At 35.7% G+C, this 17315-nt stretch overlaps 1 protein-coding gene across 8 annotated transcripts in view; it reads left to right on the top strand.

The window, feature by feature from the left end:
• TDRD5 (tudor domain containing 5) overlaps positions 1-17315 on the top strand; it is a 96419-nt gene that overhangs the window by 689 nt on the left and 78415 nt on the right. For all 8 annotated transcript variants that reach the window (XM_054456593.1, XM_054456461.1, XM_054456295.1 and 5 more), the window contains exons 2-4: positions 286-531; positions 1145-1552; positions 3312-3502. In XM_054456593.1, the coding sequence (XP_054312568.1) occupies positions 300-531; positions 1145-1552; positions 3312-3502 (831 nt within the window). In that variant the 5' untranslated portion in view covers positions 286-299. The remainder of the gene's footprint in view (positions 1-285; positions 532-1144; positions 1553-3311; positions 3503-17315) is intronic.

Below are 17315 nucleotides of genomic sequence, written 5' to 3'. Positions count from 1 at the left end.
GAACACCCGACAGGAACCCCAGTTAACGTCTCCCCATGGCCAGGGGCGGAGTTCTTGACACCTGTAGCTTAATCAACGCAGGTGGAGATTCAGGGCTTGAATCGCCCGGCCACGCGCAAGCCACAGGGCACCATCATACTACTGCTTCTGGAAGCCTTATTACTCTTAAAACTGGCGTCTCAGTTATTTGTATCCCACTATTGGTTGTGTGTGTGTGTGGTTTTTTTTTAATCTTTTGTCTTGGGTTTGACCTCTTTTCCTCATGAGCTGCGTTTCTGTCTTCAGTCCTGTAGGGCACAATGTCTGAACAAGAGCGTATACAGGAATGTCTGCGGAAGGAAATAAGGTCACTTCTCATTTCCACCAAAGATGGTTTGAGCCCACAGGAGTTGGAGAAGGAGTACCTTTTGATGGTTGGCAACCATCTACCACTCCGAATCCTTGGGTATCGGTCCACTATGGAGCTGGTATTGGACATGCCTGATGTTGTTAGTGTCTGCCCCGGTGCAGGTGGTACTGTAATACTGAAAGGTAGGTTTAATTAAGATTTTTGAAGGTCTATAAACTTTGTAATAAAAACAATTGCTTAGTAAATAGTTATTCTAGTTCTGCAGTTATTATGCATCCCAGCCAGTGGATTTTAATTTGGTTGGGGAGGGAGACTCATAGGTGCTTTTGAGGTTGTGGGCAAAATTAGAACCTCTGCAAAATTAACAAACCGTTCCCCAGACAATCGTGCACTCACCGAAAACTACATTTTTACATATGATTTCAGGTTATTGCACCTTAAGTCGGGAGAAACAAAAAAAGGACTTCTTAATTATAAAAACGTGTTTTAAATTTCGTGAAGCACAAGAAAAAACTATTGTAGGGAAGTTTGCAGTTCATCCCAAGAGTTTCAAATCTGTCACGGGTCAATTAGTTGTAATGATAATACATTGAGTTATCTTTTCTTCAGCTGGCAGAAGAGCTAGCAAGCTGTTGCCCAAAATGCAAGAAAGCGAGGAACCAAGAGTTACTGTTTATCGTGCTGCCTGGATAAACACCTCCTTGGAGAGTTAAAAACTGTATAAACACAGATACTAAGGATAAAGAAGGGATTAAGTTTTCCTCCTAAATATGATTTCTTTTTTTCACGTCTCAGCCATTCCAGATGAATCTACCAAAGGAATAGCAAGCTTAGTTGCAAAACAGAGGAGCAGCCATAAGGTTCGAAACTCCATGCATAAGGGAAGACCTAGTATTTATTCTGTACCAAGATCTCATCGGCGAGTACCTTACCGAGGAAGGGTTGCCCCTATTCTTCCAGCTGTTGTGAAGAGTGAGTTGAAGGACCTGTTGGCGTTATCTCCTGTTCTCCTTTCTGATTTTGAAAAGGCATTTGCCAAAAGATTTGGACGATCATTCCAATACATGCAATATGGATTTCTCTCTATGTTTGAAGTGCTTAATGCGGCTTCAGATGTCATTTCTGTAGAGCACACCAGAGCAGGTTCTTTGTTGATGCTAAAGAAGAGTGTGACAGAGGAAAAGCCGAGAGGATGTCCAGCAGGTACGCATGTGAGCAAATGTTGGAGCAGTCCTGGCACATAGAGAGGTGTGTAATCGCTAAGGTCCATGAGTTTGTTAGAGTTGAAGCCTGGCTCTACTACTTGCTAGCTGAGTGGTCTTGGGTGAACTATTCAATCTACTTAAGCCTTAGTTTCCTCATCTTTAAAATAGAAATAACAATATTTGCCTCTCGGGGTTGTGTTGAGGACCTTACATGACGTGAGTTCTGTAAAGTCTCTGGCATTTAGTAAGCTGATAATAAGTGGTAGCTATTATTATTTTAAAAACTACAAGATCAGCTCTCTCTAGAACACTGTAAATGAACATGAATGTGTTCATATAAATAAGCTATATAGAAAATGAAAAGTTAAAATACTTAAATTATTAGCCTTAATCCTTCTAATCTTTGCCATCACGGGCTTATCCTAGGAGACACTTTGGTAACTTTTGTGGTGTAATAATAACCACTTTATCTGTATAGCATTTTACCTTGCATTCTCATTACCATACTAGGTAGGGTAAGTAACCGTGTCTTATAGATAAGGAGATCAAAGCTGAGGAAAATTAAATGGCTTTTCCAAAGTCACATGGCTGGAAAAGTGGTACAGCTAGAGTTAGATACCCGGCTCTTATTGCTGCCCATCCAGTGAGTGTCTGCCCAAATGCTGTGTCTATTAAAGGCTCAAGAGACCGATGTGACCATCTGGATAGTATCTCCCTTGACAATGTACAGTTTATACACTGAGCATAGGTGGAGCCTACTTGGGAGAATTCTATGCTTATTTCAGTGATTTTCTTTTTCTCCAAGATCTGTATTTAGATTAACGTAGGTGAACCATGAGGATGTGTCACAAGTTTATAAACCAATATTTACACTGTGGTGGGTGATGTAGTTTGAGGATATGAGGATATACTTGGATAGGGAAGGCTCTGGAGGCCACTAAGTGTTTCAAGTCTAGCCCTCAACTTTACCAGTATTCTTGAAGTCCTAAAACTTGGGAAGACTAACTCATACTATTAAACTTGCAAGAGACTGAGTTGTAGATAGCACTTTACCAATTTATTGAATAGTAGGGGGTGAATATTCCTTTCCAGTGATTTTGTTCATGTTCTCCATCCATGGTTCCTACTTCTATCATCAGGATATCTTGAAGTCAACTGGTGGTTTGTTTTGTTTGTTTGTTTGTTTGTTTTTGTTTTTTTTGTGTGTGTGTGAACTTGACCTTAGGGTAAAGAAAGAGCTAGGCTGTGGTGAAGTCTGGTGATGTATCTTTCATGTCATACAACAGAATACACCTCTCCAGTTGTATTCCCCCTTCCTACAAATCTTGAAGAATTTATATTTTATTCTGTAGCTTTTTATCCTCCCAGAACTGTGGTACTACTAGTGGTTATCCAGTTTGAAAAGCATAGTGCTAAGCAGGCTCCTTGGAGACTTTTTTGTCTCCTAAATGGGATACAGCTTTTTACATATTGAATCCCACCTCTCTGTAATTATATTCAGGTGACCTTAAGTGGACTTTTAGATAGCCCCAACCTTTTTGGTAACACTTATGATCTCTGTCTTCCTCTATGGATGACTAATAACTTACACTGTATGTAAGTTTTGGCTTGATATAAAAATGGAAGCTTTCTTTTCTTAATTTTTACTTCTAAGTTGAAGGCAGTTAGCTCACAGTAGCCTCTATATGTAGCCACGAGAAAATGAAATAGAAGTTGCTAGTGACAATTTTTCTCTCTTCTTCTATTACTCACAAAAGGTAAAATTTTTGCCCAGCCATTTAGAATGAAACAAGGGTCATACTCCACAGGCTTTCCGGTAGCAAAGGCATGCTTTTCACAACCCACTTCAAACATGGAACCACCGAAGCAAATAATGAGCACGGAAAAGACTTCCAAGTTAAATGTAGTGGAGACTTCAAGGCTGAATCACACTGAAAAATTAAACCAGGTGAGAGATAAGAATTTGGAGATATAAATATACGATGTTTTTAAATTCAGTGGTGTTAACACTTTGATCTGATGGAAAAGTTGACCTTTTAAAAACTGAAGTCATTCACTTATTTCAAATTTGACTAAGCATTTCCTATGGTTCTGTAGATTAGTAAGAAGTGAGAAGTGGAGGGAAAGAAGGGTACAATTTTATCAACTCCACAGTTTCCACTATTTTCTGCAAATGACTCCCAACTCCCAAATCTGTATCTCTAGTTCCAGTTCCTCACCAAAGTTACAGAAGCATATTTGCAATTTACCTCACGAATATCTTCTGAATGGCTGTCCCTGAGCATAATAATCCTGGTATTTTCCTGTGACTGTAATGCTGAAGGACTTTGAATAAAAACTATCAGAATATAACCAATAAATGCCTGACTAAATCACCATGTTAACAACTTAAGTTAGAGCTCAGAGCGAGCACGTGGAAATTAAGTTCAAAACATGAAAATGCCTGATTTCTACTAAAATTAGCTTTAGTAACATAATTTACATGTAGTAAAATTTACTCATTTTAAGTGTACAGTTTGAGTTTTGATTAATATATAATTATATAATCACCATCAAAATAAAAAACAGAACATTTCCATCATCCCCAAAAAAGCTCCTTCATGCCACTTTGTAGTTTCTTTCCCCAACTGCAGCCACAGACAACCACTGCTTTCTATGATTTTGGCTTTCCAGGAATTTCATATAAATGGAATCAAACAATATCTAATCTTTCGTGTTTGGCTTCTTTAACTTAGTAGAATACTTCTGAGGTTCATCCAAGATGTATATATCAGTAATTTGTTCCTTTTTCTTGTTTAATATTAGTCCATTATACAGATACACCTAAATTTGTTATCCCTTCCCCATTAGATGACATTTGGGTTATTTCCTCTTTGGTCCTTTACTTATAAAGCCACTGTCAATATTTGCATACATCTTGTATGGCCATAGTTCATTTCTCTTGTGTAAATAACTAGGGGTTGGATTACTGCATCATATAGTAAGTGTATGTTGATAAGAAATTACCACTGTTTTCCAAAGTGGCTGTATGACTTTCCTTTCCCATGAGATATGTATGAGAGTTGTAGTTGTTACACATCTTTGTTAACATTTGGGATTGTCAGTTTTAAAAATATTAGCCATTTGAGTGGGTGTGTAGTGCTATCTCATGGTTTTAAGTTGGATCATAATAATCTAATGATAATGTTGAGCATCTTTTCACATGGGTGTTTGCCATTTGTATTTCCTTTTTGAAGTGTCTATTCAAATATTTTGCCCATTTTATATAACTGTGTTGTCGTTGTATTGAATTGGAAAAATTTACATATTCTAGATGTAAATCCTTATCAGAGGCATGTTTTGTAAATATTTTCTCCTGGACTATGTTTGCTTCTTCATTTCCTTAATCTGGTCTGTTGTGGAAAAGTCTTTAATTTTGATACAGTCTAATTTATTTTTATTTATTTATTTTATTTATTTTTTAATTTTTTTTGGATAGGGAGTCTCACTTTGTCACCCAGGCTGGAGTGCAATGGTGCGATCTCGGCTCACTGCAACTTCCGCCTCCCAGGCTCAAGTGATTCTCCTGCCTCAGCCTCCTGAATAGCTGGGATTACAGGCGTCCGCCACCACACCTGGCTAATTTTTGTATTTTTATTAGAGACAGGGTTTCACCATGTTGGTCAGGCTGGTCTCGAACTCCTGACCTCAGGATCCGCCTGCCTCAGCTTCCCAAAGTGCTGGGATTACAGATGTTAGTCACCACACCTGGCCCATATTTTTCTTTTATTCTTGCCTATCTAATGGATTTTAATCGAAGTTACAAAAATTTTCTCCTACATTTTTCTTGAAGTTTTATGTTTTCAGTTCTTATATTTAGGTATATTATTTCAAGCCATATTTGCCTAAGGTACCAGGCATGGATCAAAGTTTTTTGCATATAGACAGTTATTCCTTATTATTTTGGTACCTTTATCGAATCTGTTGACCTGACACATGTGTAGTTGTATTTTGAGACTCTGTTCAGGTCCATTTATCTACATTTCTGTTTTTGCCAATACTGTACTATCTTTATTACTGTAGCTTTATAATATCTTATATATAGTCATGTGTCAGTGAGAGGGATATGATATGAGAAGTGTGTTGTTAGGTGATTTTATCATTGTATGATCATCATAGAATGCAGGTACACAAACCTAGATGGTATATAGCCTACTACACACCTAGGCTATATGGTATAGCCTATTGCTCATAGGCTACAAACCATTATAGCATGTTATTGCACAGAATGCTGTAGGCAGTTGTAACACAATGGAGTATTTGTGTATATGAACATAGAAAGGTACAGAAAAAATACAGTATTATAATCTTGTGGTACCACCACCCCACAGGTGGTCTGTTGTTGACCATAAGTCATAATGCAGCCCATGACTGTAGTTAAGTCTTGCAACTTTGTTATTTTTCAAAAGCGCTTTGGATATTCTAGGTTTGCATTTGCAGATACATTTAATTTGATACAAATCAACTTGTCAGTTTCTGCCAGAAATAAATAAGATTGTGATCTTTATTAGAATCACATTGGATCTATAGATAAGTTTGGGGGGAAAATGACGTCTTTAACAATGTCAAGTCTGCTGATTCAAAAGCATGGTATATCTTCATTTATTTAGGTCTTTACATTCTCTCAGCGATGTTTTATAGTTTTTCAATGCGTAAAGCTTGCATATATTTTGTTAAACTTATCCTTTACACCTTTCATATTTTTTAGCTATTATAAATGGTATTTAAAATTTCTAATCATTGCTAATAGAAAATCAATTGGTTTTTTTTTTTTTTTTTTTTTTTTTTTTGGTATGTTGACCTTGTATCCTGTGACCTTGAGTCATGGTACTTGATAAACTCAGTTCTGTAATTCAAATCATTCTAGCACCTATTTTGTAGAGTTTGGATTTTCTGCATAGACCGTCATGCCATCTGAGAGTAAAGACAGTTTTACTTCCTCCTTTTCAATCTATCTGCCTTTCCTCCAACCCTTACCACACAGTGTAGGCTCTCTAGTATTATATAATATTATATAAATGTGAGAGTGGAAAATCTTGATTTGTTCCTAACTATATGGGGAAAATATTCAGTCTTTCATAATTATGATATTAACTCTAGCTTTTTAGATGCCTTTTATCAGGTTGAGGAAATTCCCTCCTATTCCTAGTTTCTCAGAATTTTTTTCATGAATGTATGTTGAATTTTGTCATATTCTTTTTCCATACATTGAAATTATTATAGGACTTTTCTTTTTTAAAAATTACTTTTCTTGGTTTTATATTCAGCCAACCTTGTATTTCTGGATGAATCCCACTTGGTCATCATATAGTATCCTTTTTATATGTTGCTACCTTCAATTTGCTAATATTTTAAGGGTTTTGCATTTATGTTCATAAGATATATTCTGTAATTTTCTTGTAATGCTTTTATCTGGCTTTGGAATCATTTTAATACGGGCCTCATGTGAAATGAGTTAGGAAGTTTTTTCCACCTCTGTATTCTGAAAGAGTTTGTGTAGCATTGGTATTTGTTTTTCTTAAATATTTCATAGAATTTATCAGTGAACCAAATTGGGCCTGGAGCTTTCTTTGCAGAAAGGTTTTAAACAACAAATTCAGTTTCTTTAACAGATATAGGGCTATTTTGGATTTTATGCTTTCTTTTTTTTTTTTTTTTAAATGAGCCTTGGTACCTTGTCTTTCAAGGTGCTGTCCATTTCATCTAGGTTGTCAAATTTATTGAAATAAAGTTGTTCATAATGTTCTCTCAATAACATTTTAAGGTCTTTAGGGTCTGTGATGGTTGCTCGTTCTCTCTGTCTCTCTCACACACATATCAGCCTCGCTAAAGATTTATTCACTTATACACAGTCATGCACCACATAATGACACTTGTGTCAACAAGACTGCATGTGCAACAGTAGTTCCACAAAATTATAATAGAACTGGAAAATTCCTGCCACCTGGTGGTGATGTAGCTGTTGTAACAACATAGTGCAATGCAACACTTAAATTTGTGGTGACAGTCATATATATAGCACAATTATGTACAATACATAATAGTTGATAATGACAATGAACAACCATGTTATGGGTTTGTGTTTTTACTGTACTTTGTACCATTATTTTAGAGTGCACTCCTTACTAAAAAAATTAATTGTAAAACAGCTTCAGGCATTTCCTTCAGGAAGTATTCCAGAAGGAAGGCATCGTTATCATAGGTGATGACAGCTCCATGCATATTATTGTCCCTGAACACCTTACCACATGACAAGATAAATTTAGTGTAGCCTAAGTGTATGATGTTTATAAAGTCTACAGTAGTGTACAATAATGTCCTAGGCCTACACATTCACCACCTACTCACCCAGAGCAACGTACAACCCTGCAAGCTCCATTTATGGTAAGTGCTTTATACAGGTGTGCCATTTTATCATTTATACTGTATTTTTACTGTACCTCTTCTGTGTTTAGATACACAAATACTACTGTGTTACAGTTGCCTATAGTATTCAGTACAGTAACATGCTGTACAGGTTTGTAGCCTAGAAGCAATAAGCTATACCATATATCCTAGGTGTGTAGTAAGGTTATACCATCTAGGTCTGTGTTACATACATTCTATGTTTGTACAACAATGAAATCGCCTAATAATGCATTTCTCAGAATGTATCCTCATTGTTAAAAGATGCATGGCTGTATTTTTGAAAGAACAAGTTTTTAGTTTTGATAATTTTTTTTATTTTTCCACTTTTTATTTCATTGATTTCTGTTCTAATTGTTTTGTAACTTCTGTTTACTTTGGGTTAATTTCCTCTTTGCTCTTAAGGTAGAAGTTTGGTCATTGATTTTGGTCCCTTTTTAATGTAAACATTTAAGGTTCTAAATTTCTTTTAAGTATTGCTATAGCTACATCTCCCAAACTTTGATATGAAATTCAAATTTGATAGGAAAACTCATTTTCAGGTCAAAATTTACTAATCTCCCTTTTGGTTTTTTTCTTTGTATCATGGATTATTTAGAAGTGTGTTGTTTAATATCCAAATATTTGGGGATTTTTTTCAGAGATGTTTCTGTTCGAATTTCATTGTGGTCCAACAACATAGATTTCATTCCTTATATATTTATTGAGACTCATATGGCTCAGAATATGTTTATCTAGGTAAATTTTTCATAATTCATTTCAAAAGAATATGTATTTTGCTATATTTGGGTATAATATTCTATAAATGTCAATTAAGTCAGTTATGTCATTGATTTCTTTTTAACTGTTTTTAAATGAACTACTGAGGGAGGAGTATTGAAATTTTCAAACATAATTATGGATTTGTCTATTTTACCTTTTAGTTCAGTTGGTTTATGCTTTAGCTATTTTGTTTTTTGGGTTTTTGTTTGTTTGTTTTATTATTTTCCACAGGTGATTGGGGTACAGGTGGTATTTGGTTACATGAGTAAATTCTTTAGTGGTAATTTGTGATATTTTGGTGCCCCCATCACCCAAGCAGTATACAGTACACCCTATTTGTAGTCTTTTATCCCTCGCCCCCTTCCTACCCTTCCCCTGATGTCCCCAAAGTCTTTGTATCATTCTTATGCCTAGGCGTCCTCATAGCTTAGTTCCCACATATCAGTGAAAACATGATGTTTTCAGGAAACATTCCTCAGTTACTTCACTCAGAATAATAGTCTCCAGTCTCATCAAGGTCACAGCAAATGCCATTGATTCATTGCTTTTTTATGGCTGAGTAGTATTCCATTGTATTTATATACCATAGTTTCTTTATTTACTTGTTGATTGATGGACATTTGGGTTGGTTCCATGATTTTTCAATTGCAATTTGTGCTGCTATAAACATGCATCTGCAAGTATCTTTTTCGTATAATGATTTCTTTTCCTCTGGGTAGATACCCAGTAGTGGGATTGCTGGATCAACTGGTAGTTCTACTTTCAGTTCCTTTTGACACAGAGTCTCGCTCTGTCACCCAGGCTGGAGTGCAGTGGCACAGTCTTGCCTCACTGCAACCTCTACCTCCTGGGTTCAAGCAGTTCTCCTGCCTCAGCCTCCCGAGTAGCTGGGACTACAGGCATATGCTGTCACACCCAGGTAATTTTTTGTATTTTAGTAGATATGGGGTTTCACCGTGTTGTCCAGGCTGGTTGTGAACTCCTGAGCTCAGGCAGTCCACCTGCCTCGGCCTCCCAAAGTGCTGGGATTACAGGCATAAGCCACCACACCCAGCCTACTTTTAGTTCTTTAAGGAATCTCCATAGCGTTTTCTGTAGCGGCTATACTAGTTTACATTCCCACCAGCAGCATAGAAGTGTTCCCTGTTAACCACATCCATGCCAACATCTGTTTTTTGATTTTTTGATGATGGCCATTCTTGCAGGAGTAAGGTAGTATCTCATTGTGGTTTTGATTTGCATTTCCTTGATCATTAGTGATGTTGAGCATTTCTTCATATGTTTGTTGGCCATTTGTATATCTTCTTTTGAGAATTGTCAATTCATGTCCTTAGCCCACTTCTTGATAGGATTGCTTGTTTTTTTTCTTACTGATGGGTTTTTGGTCATGAAATCCTTGCCTAAGCCAATGTCTAGAAGGGTTTTCCCACTGTTATCTTCTAGAATTTTTATAGTTTCAGGTCTTAGGTTTAAGTCCTTAATCCATCTTGAGTTGATTTTTGTGTAAGGTGAGAGATGAGGATCCAGTTGCATTCTCCTACATGTGGCTAGCCAATTGTCCGAGCACCGTTTGTTTAAAAGGGTGTCCTTTCCCCACTTTATATTTTTGTTTGTTTTGTCAAAAATCAGTTGGCTGTAAGTATTTGGGTTTATTTCTGGGTTCTCTATTCTGTTCCATTGGTCTATGTGCTTATTTTTATACCAGTAGCATACTTTTTTGTTGACTATAGCCTTATAGTATAGTTTGAAATAAGGTAGTGGTATGCTTCCAGATTTGTTCTTTTTGCTTAGTCTTGCTTTGGCTATGCGGGCTCTTTTTTGGTTCCATATGAATTTTAGAATTGTTTTTTCTAATTCTGTGAAGAATGATAGTGGTATTTTGATGGAGATTCCGTTGAATTTGTAGGTTGCTTTTGGCAGTATGGTCATTTTCACAATATTCTATCCATCCATGAGCATGGGATGTGTTTCCATTTGTTTGTTTCATCTATAATTTCTTTCAGCAGTGTTTTGTAGTTTTCCTTGTAGAGGTCTTTTGCCTCCTTGGTTAGGTGTATTCCTAAGTATTTTGTTATTTTTGCAGCTATTGTAAAAGGGGTTGAGTTCTTGATTTGATTCTCTGCTTGGTCACTTTTGGTGTATAGAAGGGCTACTGATTTGTGTACATTAATCTTGTACCTGGAAACTTTGCTTAATTCTTTTATCAGCTCTAGGAGCTTTCTGGAGGAGTCTTTAGGGTTTTCAAGGTAAATGATCATATTGTCAGCAAACAATGACAATTTTACTTCCTCTTTACTGATTTGGATGTCCTTTATTTATTTTTCTTGTCTGATTGCTCTGGCTAGGACTTTCAGTACTATGTTGAAGAGGGGTGGTGAGAGTGGGCATCTTTGTCATCTTCCAGCTCTCAGAGGGAACGCTTTCAACTTTACCCATTCAGTATTATGTTGGCTGTGGGTTTGTCATAGATGGCTTTTATTACATTGAAGTATGTCCCTTGTGTGCCAATTTTGCTGAGAGTTTTAATCATACAGCAATGCTGGATTTTGTTGAATGCTTTTTCTGCATCTATTGAGTTGATCATGTGATTTTTGTTTTTAATTCTGTTTATGTGGTGTATCACATTTATTGACTTGCATATGTTAAACCATCCCTGCATCCCTGGTATTGAAACCCACTTGATCATGGTGGATTATCTTTTTGATATGTTATTGGATTTGGTTAGCTAGTTTTTTTGTTAAGGATTTTAGCATCAATGTTTATCAGGGATATTGATCTGTAGTTTTCTTTTTTTGTTATGTCCTTTCATGGTTTTGGTATTAGGGTGATGCTGGTTTCATAGAATGAATTAGGGAGGCTTCCCTCTTTGTCTAGCTTGTGGAATAGTGTCAAAAGGATTGGTACCAATTCTTCCTTGGATGTCTGTTAGAATTCTGCTGTGAATCTGTCTCCTCCTGGACATTTATTTGTTGGTAATTTTTAAATTGCCATTTCAGTCTCACTGTTTATTATTGGCTGTTCAGGGTATCCAATTCTTCCTGACTTAAGCTAGGAAGGTTGTATTTTTCCAGGAATTTATCCATGTCTTCTAGGTTTTCTAGTTTATGTGCATAAAGGTGTTCGTAGTAGCCTTGAATGATCTTTTGTATCTCAGTGGTGTCAGTTGTAATATCTCCTGTTTCATTTCTTAATGAGGTTATTTGGATTTTCTCTCTTCTCTTCTTGGTTTATTTTTCTAATAGTCTATTAATTTTATTTATCTTTCAAAGAACCAGCTTTTTGCTTCATGCATCTTTTGTATTTTTTTGTTGTTGTTAATTTCATTTAGTTCTGCTCTGATCTTGGTTATTTCCTTTCTTCTGCTGGGTTTGGGTTTGGTTTGTTTTTGTTTCTCTAGTTCCTTGAGGTATGACCTTAGAATGTCAGTTTGTGCTCTTTCAGCCTTTTTGATGTAGGTGTTTAGGGCTATGAAGTTTCCTCTTAGCACCACCTTTGCTGTATCCCAGAGTTTTTGATAGGCTGTGTCATTATTGTCATTGAGTTTGAAGAATTTTTTAATTTCCATCTTGATTTCATTTTTGACCCAAGGATCATTCAGGAGCAGGTTATTTTCCATGTATTTGCATGGTTTTTAAGGTTCCTTTTGGAGTTGATTTCCAGTTTTATTCCTCTGTTGTCTGAAAGAGTGCTTGATATAATTTCAATTTTCTTAAATGTATTGAGGCTCGTTTTATGGCCTATCATATGGTCTATCTTGGAGAAAGTTCCATGCCCTGTTAAATAAAATGTGTATTCTGCAGTTGTTGGATGAAATGTTCTGTATATATCTGTTAAGTCCATTTGTTCCTAGGTATAGTTTAAATCCATTGTGTCTTTAACCTTCTGTCTTGATGACCTGTCTAGTGCTGTCAGTGGAGTATTGAGGTCCTCCACTATTATTGTGTTGCTGTCTATCTCATTTCTTAGGTCTATTAGTAATTGTTTTATAAATTTGGGAGCTCCAGTGTTAGGTGCATATATGTTTAGGATTGTGATATTTTCCTGTTGGACAAGGCCCTTTACCATTATATAATGTCCCTCTTTGTCTCTTTTAACTGCTGTTGCTTTAAAGTTTGTTTTGTCTGATATAAGAATACCTACCCTTGCTTGCTTTTGGTGTCCATTTGCATGAAATGCCTTTTCCACCCCTTGACTTTAAGTTATGTGAGTCCTTATGTGTTAGGTGAATCTCCTGAAGGCAGCAGATAGTTGGTTGTGGAATTCTTATCCATTCTGCAGTTCTGTATCTTTTAAGTGGAGCATTTAGGCCATTTGCATTAGATGTTAGTTTTGAGATGTGAGGTACTATTGCATTAATCCTGCTGTTTGTTGCATTCATCATGCAACAATGAGGTCTCTCAGCCATGGATACCAGCACCTGTTCAGGAGGAGGTGGGGGGTAGGAGGGTTTGCTCTTGGTGTTGTACATTCTGCAGGTTTTGACAAATGTGTAATGGCATGTATCCACTATTGTAGTGTCATACTGAATAGTTGCACTCCCCTAAAAGTCCTCTGTGCTTGCACCTATTCATCTGTCTCGTCCCTTAATCCTGTGGTAACCACTGATCTTTTTTCTGTCACCATAGTTTTGCTTTTTCCAGAGAGTCATATAGTTGGACTTATACAGCACGTAGCCTTTCAGATTGGGTTCTTTCACTTAGTAATATGCATTTAAGATTCCTTTATGTCTTTTCATGGCTTCATAGTGCATTTCTTTTTGGCACTGAGTAATATTCCATTGTCTGGTACCACAATATTCCATTGTCTGGTACCACTTATACTGAAGGACGTCTTGCTTGTTTCCTCCTAAAGTTGCTATAAACGTGTGTGGCTTTTTTGTGTGGATAGCAGTTTTCAATTCATTTGGGTAAATACCAAGGAGTACAGTTGCTAAATTGTCAGATAAAGATATGTTTGTTTTTATAGGAAACTGCTAAACTGTCTTCCCAAGTGGTGGTACCATTTTGCATTCTCACCAGTGATGAGTGAATGTTTTTGTTGTTTGCCATTGCTGGTCAGCATTTGGTGTTGCTAGTCTTTTAGATTTTGGCCATTCTAATAGCTGTATAGTGGTATTTCATTGCTGTTTTAATTTGAAATCCCCTAATGACATGATGTTGAACATCTTTTCATATGCTTACTTGCCATCTGGTATATCTTCTTTAGTGAGAAGTCTGTTCAGGTATTTTGCCCATTTTTAAAAAATTGGATTGTTTCTTTTCTTATTGCTGAGTTTTAAGAGTTCTTTGTTTTGTTTTGTTTTGTTTTTTTGAATAATAGTCTTTTATCAGATGTGTCTTGCAAATATTTTCTTCTGATCTATGGCTTATTTCTCAATCTTTTGACATTGTCTTACAGAGAAGTAGTTTTTAATCTTAAGACCAGGCAATCAATTCTTTCATGTATTGTGCCTTTGGTGTTGTTTCTAGAAACTCATCACCTTATCCAAAGTCAGCTAGTGTTATCTTATGTTGTCTTCAAGGAGTTTTGTAGTTTTGAATTTTACATTCAGGTCTATGATCCATTTTAAGTTAATGTTTGTGAAGGGTGCAAGGTCTAGATATGTGTGTGTGGGGTCGTTTTTGTGGGTTTTTTTGCAAGTGGATGTTCAATTCTAGTACCATTTGTGAAAAGACTATGTTTGATTCATTGGTTGCTTTTGCTCCTTTATCAAAGATCAGTTCACTGTATTTATGTGAGTCTGTGTCCAGGTTCTCTAGTCTGTTCCACTGGTCTATTTGTTCTTTCACCAGTACCACACTATTTTGGTTACTGTAGCTTTTTTAGTAAGTCTTGAAGTTGGGTAGTGTCAATCCTCTGGCTTTATTCTTCAATATTTTGTTGGCTATTCTGGATCTTTTGCCTCCTATATAAACTTCAGAATCAATTTGTTGATATTCACAAAATTACTTGCTGAGATTTTGTTTGGGATTGAATTGAATCTATAAATCAAGTTGGGAAGAGCTAACATCTGGACAATATTGAGTTTTTCTATCCATGAACATGGAATAGTTCTCTATTTATTTCTTCTTTGATATCTTTCATCAGAGTTTTGTAGTATTCCTCATACAGATCTTGTACATATTTTGTTAGATTTATACTTAAGTATTATATTTGGGGGAGTGCTAATGTAAATGGTAATTTTTAAATTTCAAATTTCACTTATTACTGGAATATAGGAAAATGATTGACTTTTGTACATTAACCTTGCATCCTGCAACCTTGCTATAATTGCTAATTAGTTCCAGGAGTTTTTTAAAAGTTCTGTCATATTTTCTACATAGATGATGTGATCTGTGAATAAAGGACAGTTTTATTTCTTCCTTCCCAGTCTGTTTGTTTCATTTCATTTTCTTGACTTATTGCATTTGCTAAGACTCCAGCAAGATGTTGCAAAGCAGTGGGAGGGAACACTCTTTGCCTTGTACCTGGTTAAGTATTTTTTTTAGGATTTCACTTTATCTTTTTTATTATCTATATTTTTCTGTTTTGTATTTTTATTGGATGCCTTAGGGTTTTCAACCTATATTTTTAACTTATCACAATTGACCTTCATATAATATTATAACGTTTCATGTAAAATGTAAGAACCTCGGGACAGTATATTTCCCCTCTTCCATCCTTTGTGCTCTTATTGTGATACATTTTAGTTCTCATGTTATATACCTCTTAATACATTGTTATTTTTGCTTAGAAAATGTTTAAGGTAAATAGAAATATTTATTTTAATACTAAAATATTAAAAACATAAAAGTCAAATTTTAAGAGATTAAAAATGAAAAAAACTTGTTTACTTACACTTATTTCTGATGCTCTCCAGTTCTTTCTGTTTAAATTTCTCTCCAGTATAATTTTCTTTCTGCTTGGAAAATTTTAACATATCCTCTAAGATAAATCTGCTGGTGGTGTATATTCTTAGCTTTTGTTCATCTGAAAAAGTCTATTTGTCATTTTCATTTTGAAATATTATTTTTCCAGGTATAGAATTCTATCTGGTTTGATAGTTTTTGCCCCCTTTTAGTGCTTCAGAGATGTTATTCCATTTTTTATATCTTCGTAGTTTCTGACAATGTCTGTAATAATTCTTATCTTTGTTCTGTACATAATGTGTTTTTTTCCCTCTGATGCTTTCAGGATTTTCTCTTTGTTTGGTTTTCCACAGTTTGATTGTAGTATCCCTTGGTGTACTTTTCTTTATTTTTTTCTGCCTGGGATTCATTGAGCTTCTTATATCATTGAGCTTCTTGTATGTGGGTTTATAATTTTCATGAAATCTGGAAATTTTGTCTTCAAATATTTTTCTCTCCTTTCCTCTTTTGGAATACAATCACATCTATTTTAGACTGCTCGTTATTTTCGTGCAGGTCACTGACGCTCTCTTTCTTTCATTACAATTCTCTCTTTTTCCCCACTGTGTGCTTCATTTTATAGATTTTCAATTGCTGTCTTCAAACTGGTTAATCTTTTCTCCAGAATGTAACCTAATTCCATCCAGATTATTTTTCATTCAGATGTTGCATTTTTAATCTTCAGGTATTCCACGTGGGTCTTTTTAATATCCTTATTTCTTCTATTCATTATGTTAATAATTTCTTTATGGACATAAGCATATGTATAAGGTTTGTAATAACTGTTGTAGAGTGCTTGTCTAGTTTTATTATCTGTGCCATTTCTGGTTTTTTTCCTATTGATTTTTTTCCCTGACATGATCATATTCCACCACCTCACGTGGTTGATGACTTTTGGCTGGATGCTAGACCACTGTGGATATTTCACTGTTGGGCTTTACATATAAATTACTTTGACTCAATTTGATCATTTTGAGTTTTTCTTTTAAGCTGTATTAGAGTGGGTACTATAGACTTAATTATGTTCTCCCCATGTTTATATATTTAAGCCCCAGCCTCCAATATGATGATATTAGGAGATGGGGTCTTTAGGAAGTAATTAAGGTTAGATTAGGTTATGAAGGTGGGGTCCTTATGATGGGATGAATAGCTTATAAGAAGAGACACTAGAGAGTTTGCTCTCTCCACGGGAACACCCTGAGAAAAGGCCATATAAGTACACAGCAAGAGGGTGGCCATCTGCAAGTCAGAAAGAGTGCTCACCAGGAACCAAATTGGGTAGTACAGGTCAAATATCCCTTATCTGAAATGCTTGGTTGAGTATCCCTTATCTGAATATTTGCATGTACATAATGAGATATCTTGGAGATGGGATCCCAGTCTAAATATGAAATTCATATATGTTTCATATATACCTTATACACATAAGCTGAAGGCAATTTTATACAATATTTTAGATAATTTTGTGCATGAAACAAAGTCTTGACTGTGTTTTGACTGTGACTCATCACATAAAGTCGGGTATGGGATTTTCCACTTGTGGCATCATATTGGCATTGAAAGATTGGGATTTGGGAGCATTTCAAATTTCAGATTTTTGGATTTGTGATGTTCAACCTATGCCTTAATCTTGGACTTCCCAGCCTCCAGAACTGTAAGAAAAATTCT

Source organism: Pongo pygmaeus, chromosome 1 (genome assembly GCF_028885625.2).
Source record: "Pongo pygmaeus isolate AG05252 chromosome 1, NHGRI_mPonPyg2-v2.0_pri, whole genome shotgun sequence".
NCBI classification, from domain to species: domain Eukaryota; kingdom Metazoa; phylum Chordata; class Mammalia; order Primates; family Hominidae; genus Pongo; species Pongo pygmaeus.
Note: the sequence above shows the minus strand (reverse complement) of the source record. Positions and strands in the feature narration are given on the sequence as shown.